The sequence below is a fragment of the Pyrenophora tritici-repentis genome, chromosome 2, assembly GCF_003171515.1.
Source record: "Pyrenophora tritici-repentis strain M4 chromosome 2, whole genome shotgun sequence".
Taxonomy (NCBI): domain Eukaryota; kingdom Fungi; phylum Ascomycota; class Dothideomycetes; order Pleosporales; family Pleosporaceae; genus Pyrenophora; species Pyrenophora tritici-repentis.
In genome coordinates, this window is record NC_089391.1 from 2,208,291 (window position 1) to 2,231,400 (window position 23,110).

At 50.9% G+C, this 23,110-nt stretch overlaps 7 protein-coding genes across 7 annotated transcripts; 1 reads left to right on the forward strand and 6 right to left on the reverse strand.

Annotated features, from left to right (window-relative positions):
* Positions 1-490: 490 nt before the first annotated feature.
* On the reverse strand, positions 491-2,062 carry PtrM4_062990 (uncharacterized protein; the record flags this gene model as incomplete). Its single annotated transcript, XM_066105601.1, has 3 exons — positions 491-1,578; positions 1,640-1,947; positions 1,998-2,062. The coding sequence occupies 3 exons, from the start codon at positions 2,060-2,062 to the stop codon at positions 491-493; spliced, it is 1,461 nt and encodes a 486-aa protein (XP_065964228.1).
* A 2,333-nt stretch (positions 2,063-4,395) lies between these two features.
* Positions 4,396-7,839, reverse strand: PtrM4_063000 (uncharacterized protein; the record flags this gene model as incomplete). Its single annotated transcript, XM_066105602.1, has 1 exon — positions 4,396-7,839. The coding sequence occupies one exon, from the start codon at positions 7,837-7,839 to the stop codon at positions 4,396-4,398; it is 3,444 nt and encodes a 1,147-aa protein (XP_065964229.1).
* A 39-nt stretch (positions 7,840-7,878) lies between these two features.
* Positions 7,879-9,213, reverse strand: PtrM4_063010 (uncharacterized protein; the record flags this gene model as incomplete). The annotated part of the gene is made up of 1 exon (XM_066105603.1): positions 7,879-9,213. One exon carries the CDS (start codon positions 9,211-9,213, stop codon positions 7,879-7,881), a length of 1,335 nt encoding a protein of 444 aa, XP_065964230.1.
* Positions 9,214-10,419: 1,206 nt separating this feature from the next.
* PtrM4_063020 (FabG, Dehydrogenase with different specificities (related to short-chain alcohol dehydrogenase)) lies at positions 10,420-11,226 on the reverse strand (the record flags this gene model as incomplete). The annotated part of the gene is made up of 1 exon (XM_001933025.1): positions 10,420-11,226. One exon carries the CDS (start codon positions 11,224-11,226, stop codon positions 10,420-10,422), a length of 807 nt encoding a protein of 268 aa, XP_001933060.1.
* A 1,125-nt stretch (positions 11,227-12,351) lies between these two features.
* Positions 12,352-16,733, reverse strand: PtrM4_063030 (EthD domain containing protein; the record flags this gene model as incomplete). Its single annotated transcript, XM_001933027.2, has 4 exons — positions 12,352-13,145; positions 13,323-13,671; positions 16,189-16,294; positions 16,357-16,733. 4 exons carry the CDS (start codon positions 16,731-16,733, stop codon positions 12,352-12,354), a joined length of 1,626 nt encoding a protein of 541 aa, XP_001933062.2.
* A 624-nt stretch (positions 16,734-17,357) lies between these two features.
* Positions 17,358-18,818, reverse strand: PtrM4_063040 (uncharacterized protein; the record flags this gene model as incomplete). The annotated part of the gene is made up of 3 exons (XM_001933028.1): positions 17,358-17,942; positions 17,997-18,491; positions 18,558-18,818. The coding sequence occupies 3 exons, from the start codon at positions 18,816-18,818 to the stop codon at positions 17,358-17,360; spliced, it is 1,341 nt and encodes a 446-aa protein (XP_001933063.1).
* Positions 18,819-20,772: 1,954 nt separating this feature from the next.
* Positions 20,773-22,870, forward strand: PtrM4_063050 (UbiH, 2-polyprenyl-6-methoxyphenol hydroxylase and related FAD-dependent oxidoreductase; the record flags this gene model as incomplete). Its single annotated transcript, XM_066105604.1, has 4 exons — positions 20,773-20,887; positions 20,957-21,037; positions 21,107-21,255; positions 21,356-22,870. The coding sequence occupies 4 exons, from the start codon at positions 20,773-20,775 to the stop codon at positions 22,868-22,870; spliced, it is 1,860 nt and encodes a 619-aa protein (XP_065964231.1).
* Positions 22,871-23,110: the final 240 nt, after the last annotated feature.

A 23,110-nucleotide genomic window follows, 5' to 3' on the forward strand; every position in this document is an offset into this window, starting at 1 on the left:
TTGATTGTGGTTTAACGCCCTATCTGTAACCTCCCATAGGGTATTCGGGCGGGGTTGGGGCAGCTGGTTGATGTTGATGTTGATTATGGTTTAACGCCCTATCTGTAACCTCCCATAGGGTATTCGGGCGGGTCCCGCCGTGGTCTTATAGTGCTGTCGCACTTGCCTCGTGGAACCTATTCCTAGGTGTTTTGTATCTAAGGGGAGTGATGTCCTGCCTATATACATGTTCGTGAAAAGGACTCCCGCCATTTGAAGCCGTTTTCCTACAATATTCTAGTATTTCGTGGCTTGCGCCTTTGATCGATGCAGTACAATGACTGCTTTTTAGAGAGAGAAACGAAAAAGTAACAAGAGGCAGTTTGAGATATAATGAAAAGTTTGAAAGAGAGCGTGTGGGTTGTGGCATCTATGCGGCGTTCTGCCGCGAATCCTACACTGAATAATGCCAAGGAATTCAGCGGGTCTTTGTGAAATTCAAAAATAGAAATCACTCGTTATAGAAGGAGTTCGTTACCTTAACGAAGGTCTCGAACTCTTGTGGCTGGTCTATTAATTGCGCGAGGTACGCTAGGCCTTCCTGTCTTGTGCGAGGGGGCACGATGGGGCGTAGAGGCCACTTCTTGAAGTGTGTTGTGGCTCTCTTGCAGAACACTAGGTGTTCTGGCGTCTTGGGCCTGCCGCATAGGCATTTCGAGGTATCCTCGTGGTTGAATTTTCGGTGGTACCATTCAAAGTCGCCATGCGTTGAGCGTATCATAAGGACTTTCGCGAGTATCCTTCGGGGTAGCCATAGCGCTGCGGGCGTGCGCCTAGTATCGTATGGCAGCTGCCATTGCGTGTACCATGCTGATAGCCTACTGCTCTTATCCTGCCACCAAGTGTCCCTTGTATGTTCGAGGAGGCGGCGGCCTACTGTTCGTATACCGGATCTTGTGGGGGAGGCGGCCATGCCGTATGGCTGGTGCGGGTCTTTGGCCTCGCTGTCAGCCAGCTGGTCGGCGAGCTCGTTTCCAACAATCTTCATGTGTCCCGGCGCCCACCGCGTTTTCACGTTGTAGGCCTCCATAGCTCCATGGATTTGGAGGAACGCCCATTGGGAGGAGGTAGGGGCGGTTCCGCGTATGCCCCATATTACCGAAGTGCTGTCTATGCAAAGTACGATCTCCCTCTGGCTAGGCAGTGAGAGTTGTAGTGCGTGTTTGAGTCCTCTGCACGCGCCTATAGCCTCCGCATCGAAGACGTGGCTAAGGGCATTTAGTGAGCCTTGTCCAGTCGCCACGGCGGCCTGGCCCTGGTATATAGCGTACCCGTAAGTGACCACCCTTGTACCGTTGATTTGTTGTTCAGACCCGTCTGAGAAGACAGTGATTGTCTCTTGTCCAAGAGACTCCCACCAGATGGTGAAATTCTGGGCAGCAATGTCCTTTCCTTGCCCTTGCGTTGGATCCTGCCTCGACCCGTCTGAAAAGTGAGGGCTGGCTAGGACGTTTCGGGGTGTGGCGGGTAGCAGTTGTGCTACGCGCTGAACCTTCGATCTTGGTATCCGTCGGTTGCCCGCTGCGCGTCCTCGTATGACTAGTGGCAGTGTAGTTCTATTAGTAAGTGGGTGCTTGTCGTCTATTGTGCGTAGGTGAACTGCAAAGCGGAGCTTGGCCTCCTCTTGGGGCAGCTGGTGCAGCCCCTGAGGACTCCTTAGCACCTGTAGCAGCAACAACGCGTTTCTGACGCTTCTGCTTTTGAGTAGAGCTTTGTGAGGCCTTGCAATTACTGTTTTGGGCTTGTTGGATAGCTTTTTGTGAGTCGCGAGCTGCTTTTTCACGTGCCCGTTCAGCCATCTTTTCAGCCTTCTCCTTCTCGCGCACCTCCTTGAGTCTCTCCCGCTTCACACGCTTCTCCTGAGCTACTTGAAGTTTGTATAACCTAGACTGCTCTTTCAACTCTAATCTACGAGCTTTTTGGAGTTGTAAATCGTCTTTCTCACGTTCTTCTACTACCCTACGTTCCCGGGCTTGGCGAAGTTTCCTTGGCGACCAGAAAACAGCTCCTCCATGATACCCATCCTGATTAGTTTGAAGATCTAAGGGGTAGCTCTTCTTCTTCTGCTTCTTCTTGGTACTTAGGGCCTCCTTTAGTCCCTTTATCTCATGGCGGAGTAGCTCGTTTTGGGTTGAGATGTGATGGAGTAATCTGTGTAGTTTCTTTACCTCCTTACTTATTCTATCAGCTGCTGTTTGATCAACTAGAGCCTTAGTTTTACGCCAGTCTAATCCAATAAGTACAGAAGCTGAGCTCTCATCTAAGCTTGATACTTCAGGGGTGTTGCGGTTAAATCTTTTAAGTATAGGGGTTAGATCGGGCGGCCAGATCCCTATAGCCTTAAAGGACTTTTGGGCAGTGTTTTTCTTAAAGGAGGACACCTAGGCTCTCTAGAAAGGGGGGAAGAAGTCTCCTTTCTTAACTAATAGCAGCCCCTAGCTGTTATGAAGGTAGTTAGATAGCTCCTTTGAGTACGCAGTTAAAAGAGGTTTGAACATTACAACATCTAATGGCTGAAGGGTATAGGTTGAATGGGGGGGGAAAATAGCCACAAGAATCTTATTTTAATCGCAGAATTCAAGAAACTCCTAAGTTACATAAGATCCATGGCCATCTAGGAGTAGCAATCGGTAGGAGGAGTAGCTCTTAGATTTGGTGAATCGATCCAACACCTGTTTAAGCCAGGCGACCCCTATCTCGTTGTTTGTCCAGCCTAATAGAGATGAGTTAATGAAGGCTGAGTGTTCTCCTTCACTGATATCCTGTACCCAGCTTGATTGAAGCCCCCCTAAGGTACTCTAGTAGATAAGGCCTAGGGGCAGTGCTAATCTATCAGCGCAAATACAAGCTAGGAGGGTTACCCATTTACGCGAGCCATCTTGAAGAGCTGTAGTAACCTCCTTTTTCTCCCACATTCGTCTGCTGAACATCCTTTTTGATCTACCAGTAACTCCAGCTAGAAAGCTCTTCTCATCTATATTGTAGATATCCCATGGCTTAATCTTATATTCCTCTATCTTCTGGTGCAAAAGATCGAAATATAGGCTATATTTAGCCCCTAAATCAGCCTGGTGGCACTGGCGATCCATGCTGGATTGCCAACGTGAGATCAGATGGGGGGAGTTTCTGTTAAGAAACGAGGATACCCAGGTATCACTAACCCCTTTTCCAGCCATAGTACTTGCGAAATTCTTAATCATCTCTCGCATAGGTGGTGTACGACGTGCCGTAAGCCCCTGAATATACTCTACAAGCTCCTTCTCTTGTTGTGGGTGAAGGATTTGATGTGCAATTGAGCGGGGCTGGCATTTGCCCTGATGTCTTCTAGCCAGCGTTGATCGCTCAACACTGAACCTTTTTGCGGCTTCTGAATACGCAAAATGCTCCCTGGGAGCACGCAATTCGATTGCATTAATTGCATCCTGGATTGGATCCATATTGGTGGAGTTATGTGGTGTTGAAGGTGGGTTGGGTGTGAAGGTGGGGTGTGCATTACTCCGATCCGGGCATTGCGTGCACGGACACGTTAGTTCTATATACATGCGCGGCGTTTTCTTTTGCAGCTGATTGTCCTCAAGTAAAACTACGATGGATATTTAGGGTAGATGAATGTATAAGTAACTTCCTAAAAGCCACAAGAATTGCATGTACGGAACGATAATGCAACCTTCTGCTCGATAGTTTGCCAAATTTCTGGTAGCTTACCTTTCTATGTTTACAATATGGAGACTCATTGAAAGGATCAGCATCCTATCTAAGGTCGGCAAGGCCTGTAAACCGTGTCCCGTTACAATAAGTATACTTGCGGTTTTTGTATATGAAAGACAATACTACTACATGTTTTACTCTGAACCAAAAATCGACTATGACTGCGAAACAATAGACGCATCCGCAGAGGATGGCAAGTTAAAATAAGTAAGCAAAACGCGCTTAAAATTAGAGGTAATTTTAGAAAAAAATGCGGATAATATTTGAAGAACACAGAATAAGTAGCCTAGTCTAAGTAGGCTATTCCCTCTCTGTTAAAACGTTCCCATCCTCTATAACTACCTATCTATTCTCGTTTTCTTACATCTTGTTCTTGTTATACAAGTGGTTTCTAGGAAGTAAAATCTGACGTATTCGTTATATTAAATGTGTCAGATATAATGAGATATTGCACAAAAGTGATGGATGTTGATGATTGTGTGTATTGTGTTCTGTCTATCGTGTGTCCGCGCTTGTGGCCCTCTTGAGGGGCGCACTGACCCTCTCTACGCTGATTGGTTGCTGCCAACGTCGAGTAACCCTGCTATCTGACACACCCCCTCAGCTTGGAAGCCCTGATTGCAAGCTGCGTAAACTGGTTAATCGATCCTACATATAGAGGCCTTCCAGATGCTCCTGCAACTTCTCAAGCTCAGCTTCTTTCAACGGGGATTCTTTGCGTTTAACAAGTCCCAACTGATCAAGGAAACTGGCCCATTTATTGGCTGGCAGTGACTTGGTGAATCCGTCTGCGATCATGTTGTCAGACGGAACATACTCTACCTTGATCGTCTTTCGGGTAACTTCTTGTCGTAGCCAATGATTGTGTATGTCAACGTGCCGAAGCTTTGTTTGCAATTTGGCAACGTCTTCATTTACTAGACGGATTGTCTGGGTATTGTCGCACTTGATTGTGATAATTGGATTGCTTAGGTTTACCTGAAGCTCCTTCAACAACCGCGACGTAAAGATTGCCTCCTTAGCAACTTGTGATAGGGCAAGCAGCTCTGCTTCTGTTGTTGATGTTGTCACAGTATCTTGCTTACTTGCTCTCCAAGCGATGAGTCCTCCGAACAGCTTAATTGCGTATCCCTGCGAGCTTTTCCTGTCTAGTGTGTTGTCTGCAAACGATGCGTCACTTGCTACCTCAAGGCCATCGCCTCTACCGAGTTCGAGGGCTAGGGATTCTGTTTTCTTGAGGTACAGGAGCACACGGTCTGCAGCGTCCTGGTGTTCTGTACTTGGATTGACTAGGAAGCGAGCAAGTCGTGATGTTGCAAAGGCTATGTCGGGTCTTGTTGTGACTGCAGCGAATAGAAGCGAGCCAATCTTGCGCTGGTAGCGGTTGATCTCGGACGGCTCTGCTAGGTCACTCCTGGGTCTGAGTTCCATGCCTGACATCGGCGTGTCATGTCTGATGTCTTGTCGGCTTGCTAGTTGGCTGATTTTGTCTGCGTATGCGGCTTGAGATAGCTGTATGGTCTTCTGCTTGCGATTGCGCATGACCTCTACGCCGAGAAACCACTGTAAGTTATCTCCTCCCGTACAAGCGTATTTTTCTTGGATCCGGTTGATGGCCTTCATGGCCTCTGATTCTTGCTTTGAATGGTACGCAACGATGATGTCGTCCACATAGAAGAAGATGATAACTCCGTCTTTGATCATGCAGCATGGCTCCTGTGGTATTTGTTGAAACCCTATCGAAGCAAGAGTTGCAGTGAATTCTTTCTGCCACAGTAATGGTGAGATCCGGAGCCCATACAGTGCCTTTCGCACTTTGAGTAGAGTGCCAGGCTTCTGATACCCTTTTGGCATCCTCATGTATATTTCTCTGTCGATTGCAGCATGCACAAAAGCATTAGTGACGTCGTATTGCTTTAGCTCAAGATCGTATTTGGCGGCGATTGCCATGAGCATTCTGAATGAGCGTCCTGCCAATGTTGCTGCGTATGTGTCTTGGGAGGTGATGTTGCGTTGTTGGTCTCCTCTTACCACCAATCTTGCCTTACATTTGATGAGGCGGTGATGCTTGTCGAGTTTGTAGGTGTATACCCACATACAGTCTAGGATCTGGTGCCCTGCTCGTTTGACTGGTGATGCTTGGACCTCAGTCCATGACTTCATTTGTTGGTGACTCTGAAGGTGTGTCTTTTCTGCTTCCTTGAACATTTCGTATAGTGGATGGTCTTCCAGCTTTGAGTATGCTGTTGGGAGTGGCGGTAGCTGGTTGCGATGGGGCTTGATTCCCTTGGATAGCAGTCTCTTCACCTGAGCCTTGTCGATTGGCTTTCCTTCGTGTTGACCAATGTGTCCTGATTCGGTGCCGGCCATGAATGCGGCTGCCCATGGATTGGTCATTGATGTTGATTGGTTGGACATGTTCGTCATATCCTCGTTGTTCACCTCTCCTTGAACTAGCAAGGCCACAGGTGGAGGAGTTGGTGGCGGGGTTAGATATGCCTCTACCACCTTCCTTCCTTGGTGGTATCTGGTTTTCTGAGTGCGCGGGCTCTCTTCCTGCGTCGTATCGTCCTCGTAGAACGTCTCGGTTTCTGGTTGTTGGCTCTGAGTACCTGGGAGTTCGACTGTTCTTACCCAAGTTGCGATTTCCTCTAGGGTGTTGTGCATAAGATTGTCCATTAGGTCCTCAGTCTTGCCGTTGAAGATTGTGTCTTCGTTAAACACTACGTCGCGAGTGCTGATTACCTTTGCCATGGATGGGATCCAGATGCGGTAGATGTTTGTTGACTGATATCCCACAAGATACCCAATCCAGGCTTTTGGGTCCAGCCGTTGCAGCCTTGACTTTCCTCGGTGGGTATCGTCTGTCATTGCAAAGGCTTTGCACCCATATGCTCTTAGATGAGCTTGGTTTGGTCTTCGGGGTCCGGTGACTATGCCATTTGTGGCAGCTGCGCGCGTGAAGAATATTTCGTAAGGCGATTTCCACTTGTTTGGATAATTTGGCGTTCGATTGTATAGGTATACCGCCGCTCTGGTTATCTCTGGCCAGAGTTCCCATGGAAGATTCGCATCTAGTCGAATTGCGCGTGCCTTTTCTTTTATCACACCCCCTGAGCGTTCGGCTCCTCCGTTCTGCGCTTGTGTGTCTGGAGCGGAAGGCTCGAGTCTGATTGATAGGGACGTGCACCATTTCTCGACTTCTTGCTTAACTGTGACGATCTCGTTGTCTGTTTCAATGACCTTGACCGTAATGTTGAACTGTTTCTTCATAAATTGGATAAAGAGGGCTAATAGGCGAATAATAGAGCGTGCTGGCCTATTGTCTTTGAAGTAGAAATCCCAAACGTATCGGGAGTTTCGGCAAGTTATTAGCATCTGACTCTTTTCCTTAGTGAAGCTGTCCGCCTCGTACTCATGGAAGTCGATTGCAATTCTTTCTCCAGGACCTTCGTCATTTAGTCTTAGCGCCCTTCTTATTTGGCGCTTCGACTTTGATCTGCCGCAGGCGTCACATTGTACTGTGGTGATTCCTTTGATCCTCACCCCCTCAGATTGCTGTATGAGGTGTTCAATAGCGGATGGCCCTGGATGTCCTAGTCGTTTATGCCATAGCATGGCTGTCGCCCTTTGTGGTGATCGCTTGGTTCGATTCATACGCACATGGAAGGCTGAGTCGAATGGAGTGGTGTCTTCGATAATCCATTGCCCATGGCGTTCCGATAGGATAGCAATAATTGTTCCATCCCATCGTCGCAGGCTTGTTGGATCTTCCCGATTGTCCCACCATATTCCTTGTCGTCGGAGTAGCCTGAATGATACTAGGCTGCAGAGGAAGTCTGGACACCACGCAACGTTGACAATGTGCAAGGCTTGTTTGTCCTGAGATCCCTCTGTTGTCAATGTGACAGCTCCGTATCCTCGTATCCAGACTTTGGAACTGCCGGCCCAGATGTAGTCCCCTGGCGTCGACGGGCGTACGTCTTCAATTCTTGAGAGGTCGTTGCAGATGTGCGTAGTCGAGCCGGAATCCAGGATGAAGGCATCCTTTAATGGATATCCTTGTTGGCTTGCGCTGAATGCCGCTTTCATCGTGCCCTCATCAATTCTTGAGATTTCGCGTCCATCTAGTCATTCAATGACTGCGTCCGGTGTTTGTGATGTCTTGATATGAGGTGTAATCGATCGTGACGTTGTCGAGAATCGAGGTCGTTTAGTCTCTGGGGACATTTCCTGCATCGTTCTCTGTAAGTTGGTGTCATTTTCAAGTTTGTACTGTACTAATCTTGCGATGCCTCGATTTGGCTTGAACCATTCAGGTGCCTTGGCTTTGTTCACATAGTAGCAGTCAGATATCTCATGACGCTGTTCACAGGCAGGACATATGTCTCCAGCTTTCGCTGAATTCCTCTCCGGGATCTGCTTGGTTCTGGTACTTTGACCATCCATCTTGCGTTTGTTTGATTGCCTAGGGTTTCCCCGGCCTTGGTTGGATGGCGCTCTTAATTCCACACTAGAGGCGTCCCTCAGTGTGTCCGAGTCGGGTTCACCGCTCGCCGCGTATAAGTCTCCTACCGCGAAGGCGCTCTTTGGCTTCCCTCTTGATGGATATTGAAGACTCATATATTCACGGAAGAGTTTCATCATCCTTTTCCTATTCATGGCTTTCTTATCGTACCCTGGCCCTTGGAACCCTGCGGTCCAGGTTGATGCCATTTTAGATACGGAGCCTAGGAAGTCGTCTATTACGGCTTGTGTTTGCATAACCTCGGCCACCTCAAGGGTTTCAGCTCGAGTTGCAGCCTGATCGTATTCATTTAGCCACGTCTCCCAGTTTGTGGTTGAACGCATTGGCTTGAGTGCGGCTTGGTATCTCTCTCGTGCTCGCGCTCTCTCCTCGTCTTCATCCACTCCAACTGTGTCTTGGAGGGCGGTTATCCAGTCGCGCGGCGTGCCGTTCTCGGCGCAACAGCTAAGTTGTAAATGGGGTGTTACGGTTGTAAGGATGTGTTCGACCATCTTTGAGATTTTGTTGCTTTCTTCTTGATAGTCCCTCTCCCGTATTTTGTATGACTCAAGGCGCAGCTTGTAGTCGTCGCGATCCTCCTTATACGCTTCTTGTCCTTTCTCTGAGAGTTCTGACACTCGCGTTGGTATAGTGGGGATTCGTGAGGTTGTTGTCGACATTTCTGTAGTGTCTTGTGCTGATCCTCGCGTGTTGCCTCTAGCGTTTCGGGTGGTATGCGATGAGGCAGCTGAGGGGCTACTTGACGGTTCATACTGCGAAATGTCTGGGGGTAGCGGAGCCTCCGGTTGGATGCGCTGGAGTCGCACTCCTTCGGGGTCCAACAGTGGCCAAATGCCTTGCGACTGGCATTTCAGCTTAAGTTGGCGGTACCAAGGGATCCAGTTGCTTGAGTCGGTGAGGATGACCGTCGCGTCCCGTTGGGTCTGGATTGTTGCCATTTTCGTGGTTTTATCGCTCGTTATTGAGGCAGTGAGACTCTTAATTGTCAGATATAATGAGATATTGCACAAAAGTGATGGATGTTGATGATTGTGTGTATTGTGTTCTGTCTATCGTGTGTCCGCGCTTGTGGCCCTCTTGAGGGGCGCACTGACCCTCTCTACGCTGATTGGTTGCTGCCAACGTCGAGTAACCCTGCTATCTGACAAAATGACATTGCCAATACCTGCTATCAATACCCAGCACTATCTTCCTACTTCGTAGTCTCGTTAAGATAGTAAGAACAAAAACGATGTAAGAGTACTATTCTAGTACCTTTCTCTTGGCAAAATAAGGGTTTTCAAGACCACTAAACACTACGAGACATCTATCCTAATCCCTGGCCAGTCACTCGGCGTGGCAGCGACACTGAGTGTGCCAATAAAACAATCGTTACGTTGGTATCATACTAGAAGACTGACATACCAAACCAACAGCTTACAAAGATTTGAACTTTAGAGGCGGATCGTAGCTTTGATCTTTTGCTGCCAGTGCGTAATACAGAATAATATCCCTATAGTACCGCTTTTAACGCAAATATCAAAGTTAAGTAGGAAAGACCTCTTTCTAGAGCTGTAGTCGCAGATGTTTTCAAAGTCGTAACTTGTTTGTAGCGTTTAGATGTATATTTATAGACGAAGTTGAAGAATACAACATAGTGCTAAGAGAGTATGATAAGAAGGGGAGTTTATAAGATGATGGAAAAAATCTGAGGGGGATAGATAGGAGAATGAGTGTGAGCATGTAGTTCAACCTCAATTTACTTATAAGCCGTACCATAAGGCATGCAGGAAGTCAATCGCAATACAATTTTATTGAACACTTCCTCGGATTAACTAAATTCACTGTTTGGTGTGAAAACTAACATGGAGTTCACAGGATTTATAAGCAAATCTTGAGGTTTTATTAACGCGTAGCTCCATATAGTGCATGAGTTCTCTTGCGGTCGCAAAGTTGGGCTGTCGCTGTTATTATTTAAAGTCGTTTAGAACTATGTCCTCCAGATAGGAGACTGATTGAATTGACAGTGATGTGTTCAGTATTAAGCCATTGTGGAATCAGAGCACTAAACATATAAGGAGTGTATTTTTATCTAGGCAAAAGTTCGAACGCATTTCCCCCAACTGATTAATCTACCACTCTAACACTATTTTTAAACCCCCCATCTAAGCGGCTCCACCATCAAGAGTAAGAACCTTTCCGTTAATCCATTCACCCTCCTTGCTAGCAATAAACCCAACAACATTAGCAATATCAGCCGGGAACCCATTACGATGTAGCGGCGAAGCATGAGCAGCCATCTCCTGAAGCTGCTCAGGTGAGTACTTCTCGCCACCAGGGATATAATGATGAGCAACATCGTGGAACATATCCGTCACGGTACCACCCGGCGCAACAGCATTAACAGTAATCTTCTTGTCGCCGCAGTCCTTTGAGAAGATGCGAACAAAAGTGTCAACGGCGCCCTTGGAACCGGAGTAGAGTGAGTGCTTGGGCACGCTAAAGTCCTTGGACGTGTTGGACGAAGTCAGGATAATGCGGCCGCCCTCGTTGAGCACGCGGTAGGCCTCGCGGGCGACGAAGAATTGGCCACGCGTGTTGAGGCTGAAGACGCGGTCGAATTCTTCCTCGGTTACGTCCTTGAGGTGGCCGAAGCTGACGACGCCGGAGTTGCTGACGGCGATGTCGACGTGGCCGAAGTGCGCGACGGCTTCGTCGAAGAGCTTTGTGATTTGGGGCACTTGGCGCATGTCGGCCTTGATGGCGATGGCGTCGCTGCCGAGGGCTTTGATCTGAGCGACGACGTTTTCCGCGTCCTTGATGGAGTTTGCGTAGTTGACTACTACTTTGGCACCCAGACGACCAAGATGGATGGCGACTGCTGCACCGATTCCACGACCGGATCCAGTGACGACTGCGACTTTGCCGTCAAGGCGACCGGGAATGTAGGTCTCAGACTCGATGTGAGGCATTTTGAAAGTTTGTTTTTGGAGATTTCTGTGGGAGAGAAGAAGGGGCGCTGGAAGCTTGGAAAAGGGAGTTTGAATGGTTGAGATTGGAATGTGAAGCTGAAGATGCTGCTGATGATGAGAAGAAGACGTCGACTCAACACCTTCTTTATATCAACTATGAGACTCTGATATCGGCCCTTAGACTCCTCTCGTCCCTCACCAGTTTTACCCTGATGCATTGCTATCTCGTCTCCCAGGTTCGCCCACGTCCGACTCTCACTGCCCATACCTTGTCGACATTGCGCGTTGTTAGTGCTGATCGACTGGAGTTCCGTACATGGCACCATGTACGGCGAGACCATAAGTGGTGCCATAATGCGAACTGTCTCACGCATAGCAAAATGTCGATGTTGAACACAGATCGAAAGGAGTAACGGAAGGTCGGTGAAACCGAGGAGTTTGGTAGGCGTACAAGACAAGGAACAAGGGGTGAGGGTGACAACCGCCGACCCGCTGCACATAATCATTGGGCGTTTTGGTTTCGAATAGCACTGAGGCATATAGTCGTCCTAGGATGACACGCCCTGGTTAGAAGGTCATGGTGTAATCGACTCTGATTTTGCGGCGAGACAGGAGTGTGTTTCTGGGGTGGTACGGCCGAATTGGGTCGTCATGGTGTAATGGATCTAGAAGCCACATACGAGTCGAAAAGCCGTTCTGGGATGAGTCGATCGGGTCGCGGGTGTGTACTGCAGGGGAATCGAGAGTAAGCAGAGCCGTCAAGAGACGGGGCCCGCGGTACATAGTAAGCCGGAGCTCGCGTTCGCGCGCGAACGCGAGACGGAAGCCGCGGAAACGCGGCGGAATCCACGGCTTCCGGTTACTACGCCACAGCTTTCCCTGATTGGACGCCACACCCCCACGCGAGCATGCGGCTCAAAACGGTGTAAAATAAGATCCGGTACATATACCGCCGTCGCTGCAGGACAAGCTTTTGTCCCTTTCCCAACGAGCTGACAGCGGCCAAATTCACGGAGTAATCATTCATGGTGTTTCAGATGAGTAATGATGGCGTTACTGGGTATATTAAACTAATGGAGCTAACTATGGTATGCACATGCGACGTCATCGTCCGGGCGTTCAGCCTCAACTTTGCTTCAATGCATTCCTAACTACTGCCGAAAGGGAACTAAGACTATTCCGTACATCATCCTCGACCAAGTCTAATGTGCGCGTTGAGATGGGCATCAGCTCATTGTCGCTGCAGACCGACGAATTTGACGAGTGCGTAGACATGCCCCCTTTCTGGGGGGCGTTTCTGCTGCCTGGTCGTTGCAAGGAGGATTGAGCTCCTAGCAGCGCTTCTAACGATCCTGCACTCCTTCCATGAGATGAAAGACCCTTCAATCTCGAAGACAATTGAGTGATGAGCCTCTGTACCAAATGTAGTTCTCGGAGCACTTGTAACTTTGCTTGCCGAGGAAGGTTCTGGTCGTGGGGTCTTGGGTCCATAGTTCCCAAAATGTTGTCAGTGCGAGGGTCGTCAGAGAGGCAGGCAGTGAGGCCAGTCAAGGCGGCGGCAGACGCATATCGTGGAAGCATCTCCATTGCGATGAGAAGAGCGACCATGATTAGCAACCTGTCCTCCATGCAAGACTCGCAGGCTAATATTGCGAGCGTAGCTTGAATGGTTTCCTTGTTTTTGGCAAGAATAGCCTGTGTGACGGACTTGCTGTGCGCCCTAGACGGATCGGGACAAGGGTCTTTAGTCACAGCCTTGAGCAGATCGAGAGCCTTGTCTAGACAAATGCAGGACGATGGGGTGCTGTGTTCGCGCTGGTTCTGGTCTACCGAAGAGACTGAAGAAGCCGACTTGTGTTGTATGTAGCTTTTGGCCGAGGCCGTGGGTGAGGCGATGGTTGTTGGCAGAGTTGAGTAATCTGAGAACAGTGACGACGACGATGACGACGACGAGGAAGCCATTGATGTTGAAGACAAAATTGACGATGACGAGGCAGAGGATGATGTGAGGAAACAGAGGTCTGGTCGCTGTGTATTTGTCGATGGAAAAAGTGATGTGGTGGGTAGCAATCGGCTTGCGGGCGACTGTGGCATACTGCCGCAGAGGGGTAGACTATCGCCATGAGGACCCGTGGCAGGGAATGGTAGGCTCATGTCCAAGGGGCTTGCTGTGGAGTCCCAGTCCATCATGTTGGCGTACGTGGGGTCGTCCATGGTGTTGGTGCCGAGGACATCAAAATAGCCGTCCCAGACAAAGGGGAGATCTTGATCGCCGTCCATCTGAATGTCCGGGGAGTGTGTAGCGCCATAGTATGTGTCGAATAACGAGTCGGCTCGCTGGTGGGTGTTGTCTACGGGAAGGGTGCCAAATGCGGTCGAAGATGGGGACAGGAGAGCGGCAGCGTTGTGGGTGGATGCAGCAGCGTCGTCGGCGGGGTTACTCTCCTGTCGTGGTTGTGGGCTCGCAAGGCTGCGTGTATCGGCCCCTGCCCTGCTTTTAGGGCGGGTGGTGTTGGCTGGATTGGAGCGTCGAGCACCACTTCCTGGGATTCGTCCCGGGCGTTTGGACTGCAGATAGCGGCACGGGATGCCTTTGGTTTCACAGCGTGAACACGACGGCTTCTCCTTTGTGCACTTGACCTTTGAGCGAGCACACGACTGGCAACAGTCACGCAGCTTTTGGCCAGTGGTTCGTGGGGGTGCTGTGGCTGTGGCTGGTGCTGTGGCTGTGGTTGTGGCTGGCCGCTCGTCAAGGACGGGGTCGGCGGGGTCTCGAGGGGCCGTCGCAGTCACAGTCGCATCTTGCTTCTTCACTGCTTGAGGTACAATCATGGCTGTCATGGCGACCGTTCTTTGATGTTTGGTTGACTGCTACATGTTCAGGCGGATGCATTCTTTAGTACCCTCAGCGTGCTCGCTCGCATCTGTCAGGACCGTGGGATGGACGCCTCAGTTCCTGGGCGGCCCGATTGGGAGGAATAGCGATTGCCTGCAGAATTTCGATCTCTGAATGCCACCCACTACAGGGCGGCAGGCAATTGCGGTCGGGACTGGGGTTTGGGGGCCTGCGAGACTCGATACGTGCTCCAGGCTTCCCACAGTCGTCGGCACCCCTCCCACCCCGCCAAGCCCAGACGTCTAGCAGTTCGCGAACGCACGGCCTGCAGCTTCCCTAACAGCGCTAGCGGGCCCTGGGACGCTGGGAAAGTGTCCGATGCGACCGTTGGCGTGCCTTAGCCGGGATGCCTGGTCATCAAGATTGCGCCACTTTACCGATAGTGCTCGTGCCACTTGCCTGGCCTTTGTCGCACTTAGACAACCACCTATCGTCGAACCCGCCTGTTCCCGTGGCGCCGCATCATACTACCCAGCCTGGCTCCATATAGCGCCAGGTGCGGGAGACATGTCAAGTCCGGAAAAACAGGCTATTGGACCAGCCCAACAAAAATATTGCTAATTACCTGCTAAGTACTAAGTACCGACTTCAAGGGTACCGCGCTGGACGCGACAGGCTAGTCCCCATGTGCACAGCATGCTTCCAAGTGCAAGCTTCGTTTGATACTACCATGTTGACCCAACATCTCGACAATGCTGACTCTCCCACGGATGACGTTGTGGCGGATGCATATGATGATGGCTTGCAGCTCTCACATGCATGATTCCCATCTCCCGCCGCCGCCTCGTATCCCCGATCCGCGCCTTCGTATAAGCCTCTTCGATCATCGAATTCCAAGCCCTCGCGGCTTTCCAAGCTGAGAGCTGACGTGAGGATACTTGCCTAACCCGGCTAGCACCAAGCTCGCTCTCCCCTGCATATCACTTACCATGCCCCGGCGTGCACCGAGGACCCACCTTAGTCATCCTAGTAGGGGAACCCTGCCACCCTGGCACCCCACGACCCGAGCCTCGAAAAAACAGCCTCTGCTCCTGCACACTACACCTATTCCCTGCTCATGCATGTACCTGATACCTGCCATCACTAGCAATAACAGGACTGCAGTTACATTGCGCATACGCATACAGCCGTGGCGACACTATGTCGTGCTCAATATCCGGCGCCTGAAATCTGCTCGTTCCAGCCACTCTCAGCTTACGCCAGCTCATACGGGCGTATCGAGCACTCAATCGCCGTCCTGACAATAACATTCCCCCATCTGTACCCCATCTTACCCTGCCGCGCCCTGCCGCACCCTGTCGCCCCTCCATCTTGTACGTGCACGCCGTGGTGCTACACACAATAGGCAGAAGCCGCAGCAGCCTGGTCAGTGGGGACGCCAGTGCTGCACAGGTTCCGTGAGGCAGGACTTCGGATCCGGCAGGTATTCGGATCCGGTTGGACTTCGGATCCTTGTACGCTAGCGTGCTGTAGGTGGTTTAGCATTTCCTGCTAACGGCAACGCCTACGACCCTTCTTTTCCCTGATACCAACCTACTACCTACACCCGCCTTACCACCCCTGGTACGAAAGAGCCGGCAATCACGCCAATAGTTCAAACCCCAGTGAACTGATAACCTCGCCACATCGTGAGGCTACATCCTGGATGCACCGAAGTTAGACCTAGATCAAGCCTCATACGCAATGCGAAGCCCACGTGTGCTCCCTACGTGTAACTGCATGGAAGAATGCGATAGAGGCTCTGAATCCACCACGGTACGCAGATCGTGGCCTGTGTGTTACTATTAATTTTCTATAGCGACTATCCAAAATGGCAAAACTCTAGCCAACCGTCTTCATTTACGTAACATACATTTGGGGGCCGCCGACGACGGCGTAACATTCTTCGCATCTGTCCTTCCGCCAGGTATCGTGTCTATCTGTATGTCCTCAATTTTTCCGCGTCTTCCTTCCACTTGCCGTTAGATGGCTCGTCAGTGATTCCATGTTTATTGGGATAGCTTCACCGCGCAGTATAGCAGCAGCGTGATAATAGCAGCCCGAGACGATACATCCGCGACACGCACTGCCAACGACTGCACCGGCTTGGGTTTGAAGGACGCCCAAGGCGCACTCATATTTTCCCTAGTTTCACCGTCGTGGACCCATTCCTCAATCCACCCAATCGTCATTCTGCATGATATCAGTTTGGTAAACTTGGCCGTTAGCCCCAAATTTGTTGGCAGACGACTTACTGGCTTCTCTCCGTGTCCGCGAAATTTTCATGATCGCCAAACAAATGCTTCTTGTACCACGGGTCCGTCTTCATCCGCTTGTAAGCCTCGAGATCTTCAAAAACAACTTGGCTAAAGCAGTCGATGTCGGATATGTTGGACATTTGTCGATCGTAAAGATACGTCATCAGCTTTCTCGTCTCCACTGGGTTATGAATGACGGTCCAGCGCTTGATGCCATACTTTGTCATGAGGTCCTTAGTCAGTGGCGCCGAAACTTCGATCATATGGCGACGATAGGCCTCCTCACTCATGCCAGGCTTACGGTAGCCGAGAATGGTAAGACAAAGATATTTGCTTGGCGGGAGGCCCTTGCTATCTGTCGTGGTGGGTGCCATTTTCGATTTTGGATGCAAGTAGCTGGTTTGGTGATTGTTGAGGTGTGCCGTCAAATTCTGAAGATAGCCAAGAAGTAGCAAGTTGAGAGCTGAAGAAGATTAGACACGACCTTTGAACCTATAGGACACGGAACAACGGACACTGGGCTTGGAAGCTGATGGGGCACCTAAGGCCTGATGCGGACCAGAGTTATCATCCGCGCATCATGCCACTGCCTGGCATTGGTGGCTTCTAGAACCGACCAGACTTGCGGCCGTTCGTCAGCACGAATGTACAAAGTTGTCGCGCCATATCTTCCGCGCCCGGTATCCCACCCATGTCCGGCTGATTCTTCGGTCCGATCCTAACCCCGTTGCTCGGAGCATATGCACGCTCGAACGTACCGCGGGGTTCCATACGCCCTTCTCCGGCCTTGCACAACTACAGAATTGGAAAAGAACATCCCCGTTGGGACCGCCTAGCCGGTAGAGTAGTTCCTGGGACGGATGGATAGATCCTTTATCCATGTTATGCAAAACACGTGTCGGCGCAGCGTTCCCGTTATTGCAACACCATGGATTAGTCATTCGTTCTGTCACGTATGCATACTTGGGAAACAAAACTAAAAAAAACAAGCCAAAAGTTTATACAAGCTCACTACGGTCCGAGAACGCCTGATATTTGACAGCTAAAGCAATGGTAGCTCCATCAGCTGACCGAAGACGTTTGGTTACCATAAGTCTTCCGTGCGCATCGCAAATGCTCTCAGTCAGCTTGAACAGCTCAGTCACCTCTACAGCGCTCTTTCGAGTGAACTGCATCTCTGCAAAATCTAGTAAACGCGCTTGCACCTCCAAGTTGAGCGCCACAGAGCCTGGTTCTGGCAGCATTTTGGGGGCCAGGATCAGCAGAGCAGACACGTTGTTTCGCAGAACCCTGAAATGCGACTGCAACTCGAGGGTGAGGAGCTCTTGAGGAGAATATTCATCAGTACTTCGGGCGTCAAATGACGGCTGTAGGATATATACAGCCGCTTCACCTACTGGCTGCGCCGCTGTTGGCTTCCTTCGCTGAACATTGATGTTGTGGATAATTTGAGGCTCCTGCTCCTCTTCGGGGCCAGTCAACGGTGAGTCTGTGGGCGCGTAGTCGTACGCTTGTACCATTACGCGGAGCCCATTAGAAATATGTGCGAGAGCCTGTGATGACTTGGTGTATCGGTCACAAATCTGTCATACAGTCAGGAGGTTGCTACAAAAGGGGGGTTGACTCAAGCAACTTACATGGACAACTGACGCGTCTCCAAGACTCTGCCAGTTCAACAAATTGATCAAAGCACCAAGATCATTCTGCGTACTACCCACGCTGTGGCAATAAGCAAGCCACTGCCGATTGAGTTGCGGCTCCTGAGCGCGATGTGTAGCGAAAGAGTCAAACGACTGCATGCCCGCAATATTCAAGCCAGCCTGGTTTGGCTTCTGCTCAAACGGCGTCAGATCCAGCGCCAAAGGAGCGACTTTATTGGCCAGAAACATGGCGGCATCAAAGTATAGGAGTTCGTTTGTAAAAGCCAAGGATAGGGGCGTATGCGCGACATAACCCAATTGTGGTTCGTGTAAGAAGCCCGCCGTCGCGGTCATCCTCACAACCCGACTAAGCGTGTGTTCCGGGACATCGGCCAATTCGGCCAGTTCGTCGAGAGAAATACTGTCGCTCAAGGGAACATAGGCTGTAATTTGGAATTCGCCCAGCCATTTGAGACAGGCGAGTAGTTGGTTCTACACCCCGGGTGATGAGTCAGCAAAAACTGTTACCAGGAAAGTCGCAACAGCGAATCAACTTACCTGCGCAGCCATCCGGCGAATAAAACATGTCGGTCCCGATAGTAGCGTCTGCAAACGCGTGGTAATACCACAAAGGTTCCTCCTCGCCATGGCAATCTCATGTTCGGCATCGAGGGGATTTGCCGAGAGAAAAAGCGGTTCCTTGACCGAGACATTGTTGTCCGGACTGCGGTTGTTACCACTATTTTCGCAAAGCGATTTGAACGCTCTCGCTGCGACGGTGAGGTCTGAGCAAAGCGCGTCAAGTTGGACTAGATCCATTGTCGTAGAAAAGAAAAAAGATGAAGATATTGAGTTGAAAAAAAATCGCGATGATGCAAAAGACCAAGAAAAGCAGCTGAACAAGGTTGTTACAACAGCGCGAGTGGAAAGCGTGAGTCGATATACGTCCAAGACAACGGGCAAGGACGGGTATAGCAACTCAGCGTTATCGACCTGTTAATCCTCACAAGGGCAAGCAGACCAACGAAAAAACAAGATTTAGACAAGCTCGACAACCGATAGTATCTTAGTTTAGGTAGACGGAAAAAAAGCGTATGTAGATAACCCCAACCCACAAAAAAGTACCCGAAAACCCCCAAACCCAACCGAAGGGATTGCAACCTCCTATATGCACCGTTGCAACCTCGCAATCTTACGTATTTGCTCTCTCCTGGTTTCATCATACCACCCCTCCCTCTCCCCTCCCCCTCCCCCTTCCCCTCTTAGTGCATTTTTGTTCCATCCGGCAATGCAAGCAAGGATAGCATGGATAACAGCCAACAAGCTCTTACGGGCCGGACGGGGGAACAGGCCATTTTTGCTTGGCGGAAACAGCGTTGGGCGGGTGGTAAGAAAAACGGCCTTTTCCCGGTTTGGGGTGCAAGTTGCGTGATTGCGGCTGAGGCGTTTTTGCGCGACGGCGACACAGGGACCGTGGGATAAGACTAACGAGTAAAAGCACGCCCGCACGGGATGCAGATTATGCAATAGGCGCACACGTGCGCCTTGCTGGCTTGCGCGCTACGTCGCTGGTACGCACAGTAGGTTGTGTTTAGGTTGGTTTAGCCGCATGCCCCCCACTTGGTTATGAGAGCACTACGGGTACTTGTAGCACCTTGCACGATGCTGCAGTGCACGTGTCAAGGTGATTTGCCCCCGCCTTGCGAGCCGAGAGCTATCGGGCGAATCCGAGAGGGTGTCCATGTCTCTTGTCGCGGCGCGACACGCGAGGGTACCGCTGACTCATCGGCATATGTAAGCGGCGCGGCGCTACTTGTGTTGTTTAGGCCGACCTGGGGTACCACGTTTTCCCCGGCTTTCTGTCTGTCAATCTTGTTCCTTTTTTGTTGCCGGCCGCGACTTGGGCTGTTTGGCTTGGGGGTTTTCCCGCCTGATCTTGGCCTTTTTGGCTTGTATCGGGGTTGGTGAGGTAAGATGGCATTGCGTTGCTTGCATGGCGGTTGCCTAGTGTTGTGTGCCTGGCTGGCTGATGGCCTTGTCTACACAGCCTACCTACCCATCTACAGAGATAATGCGAGGTGCTGCGGGTCTGGAAGTCTCACTGCGTTTCTCGGTGCCGAACGCGTTCCCATGGGCTTGGGTTGCAAGAGCTGCAATGTAATCGGCAAACCCAGGTATCTGGCTGGCGAACGACGCTGATTACTGGGCAAAGTTGCTTACTTACAGCGGAATGTCCCGTTTCTAGTTGCGTACGCGAACAACCATGTGTACAAGCAGTTGCCAAACCGACAATGCCATTGGTCGGGGTGACTAAGTGCCGATGTGGAGGTGTGTGGTGGGTTCATCGGGTATCATAACTGCAACAAAACCTACCGATTAGCTGAGATCACCTGAACGTTCCACCTCCATTTCCTTCCCACGGGGTATTTTCTTCTTGGTAAAGTGGGGTTTTTTGGTTGGGTTCGGAACATGTTCACAGGAGCGTGAAGTGGGGATGGGGGTATGAGGCGGTTCTCGGGGTTCTACAACTACCGCGAAACGAGGGTGGAATTGGCCGAATGAGGGGGTGTCTGAGGGAGTGGTGTAGGTAGGTAGGGCGTTTTGCTTACAGATAAAGTAGAGGCAACGCCGCTGTATTACATAGCACAATGCAGCAATAGCTTCTTACAGACAAGTCTAAACAAAGAAGTACCTGCAGTCATACGTTTATATCTTACTTCCCTCTTTTGTACATCCTTATCTGGTCTTCTTCGCCACTGCCTATAAGCCCATCATGGGTGACTTTGGAGAGACGATCAACACCACCACCATCGCTGATGAGACCGACGTTCTCATCGTTGGCGCAGGCCCTTCGGGTACTTCGCTGGGGTCCTTCTTGGGCCTTCAAGGTATGACTGGTGGCGCGATTATCTCTGCATTGTGCGAAAGTCAGCTGACCACATGATGATACTTTACAGGAATCGAGGGCTTGATCATCTCTGAGAAACCATGCCCGCCTTCGCACCCTCGCGCCAACTATCTGCATATGGCAGGTCTGGGTACGTTAAGCCACCGCGTTTCAAAGGATGTAGCCACACACCATGACAGAAGCTGACTCGCATGAACAGAGTGCCTTCGCGAGATCGGCCTTGAGGAGAAGGCTAGGGCTATCTCCTATCCCGTACCTGAATACTCCACATGGACGCGTCTCGTCGAGACTATGACGGGAGAGGAGGTGTACAGGGCACATGTTTTTGGCAACAGCCCTCACCGGAAGGTAAGATTCATTCCACTGTCTCCTTTCCGAGACTGAACGATCCCCCCCCCCTCTTTTCAGAGGCAAAGTCATGTTTACTCCATACTGACTAATTTTCCAGGGTGAATACTACGATGCCAGTCCATCAGAGGCCCTTTGCCTCTGCCAGACAGATCTCGAACCCCTCCTCATCGAGTACGCCGAATCACATGGCTTCAAGATCCGTTGGAACACACGCCTCGTCAGTTTCGAGCAAGATCTCGAAAAGAACATCGTCATCAGCACGCTGGAAAACACAGCAACGGGCGAGACCTACAAGGTCCAATCCAAGCAGCTCGCCGGCGCCGACGGTGCCGACAGTACCGTAGTGAAGCAACTCGACCTCCCCCTCGTGCGAGGCCCCGGAAACGGTTTCGTAACCAGCGTCTGGTTGGACGCAGACCTAACTCACCTGACCGACCACAACCGCGCGCTCCTCAACTACCTCCAGCGCCCCGACAAGCCGCAGCCTGAATACGGCATGATGGGCATCGCGCACTTCATCCGGCCCTGGAAAGACTGGGACATATCCCTCTTCCCGCACCCGACATACAAGAAGCTCACAGCCACCAACGAGCAAGTCATCGAGCGCGTCAAGGAACTCGTCAACGACGACACTGTCGAGTACAAGATCAAAGACGTTAGTGTGTGGAACTTTGAAGAAGTCCACGCTGAACACTACTCCGTTGGTAACGTGCACGGCGTAGGAACAGCTGTGCACCGTCACCCTCCTTTCGGCGGCTTGGGCATAAGCACCTGCCTGGAGGATTCCTACAACCTAGCCTGGAAAATGGCGGCGGTTCTCAAGGGCAAAGCTTCAAAGTCCTTGCTTGATACTTACAACGCTGAACGCCAGCCCGCCGGCGAATTTGTCGTCAAGCGCACAAACGAGAACGGACGCCTAAACTTCCGCCTCTACGGCATGCTGGGCTACTTCGGCCCCCTAGGCACCGACATACGTGCGGAAAAGCGTGCGTTGCTGCGAGAAGACAGCGAGGCTGGAGAGGCTTTCCGCCAGCAATTCCGCAACGCGATACGCGACCTAGCAGACGAGCACCACGGCCTCGGCGCTATGATGAACCAATGGTACAAATCCACCGCCGTCTACACAGCCGATGAAACAGAGGCCCCATACTGGCCTGAAGACTTCACCGACCGCTCTGTCAAGTTGTACACCAGCACATACCCTGGCTGGCGCGTTCCCCACGCTTGGCTCACACCGCGCCAGGAAACGCCCGGTCCGCGTCTGCCTCTTGTTTCCACCCGTGATGTCTGCGGCAAAGGTCGCTTCACGCTCTTGACTGGTATCGGTGGTAAGGCTTTATGGGCGGGTGCTGCGGAGCACGTGTCCAAGACCACTGGTATTGAGATTCATGTGGCGAGCATTGGGTTTGGTCAGGATTACGGTGATACCGAACATCGCTGGTTCAAGGTTAGGGAGGTGGGCGAGAAGGGTGCGGTGTTGGTGAGGCCGGATCGTACGGTCGCGTGGCGTGCGATGAAGCCTATGGGTGACGAGGCGTTTACGACGGCGAAGTTGCAGTTGGTTATGAATAGTATTTTGGGGTTGGAGAAGAAGATGGCGATTAGGGAGTAGGTGATGGTACCTGGATGGGTGGGTGGGTAATGATGGGATCAGGCCATCAGTTCCTTTGTGTGATACCGTATTTCATAATTTATTTGAGAACACTCGAAGTTTTGCTTTGGTTATACTCGTTTTGTGCCAGATGTACATCTTGCTCTTCTGCTCATCAGTCGAACTGCTGCTTTAGCCACTGTTTTCTGTAATTCAGCAGTAGTACATCACAGTGCACCAACACACAGCAAATATCAATAA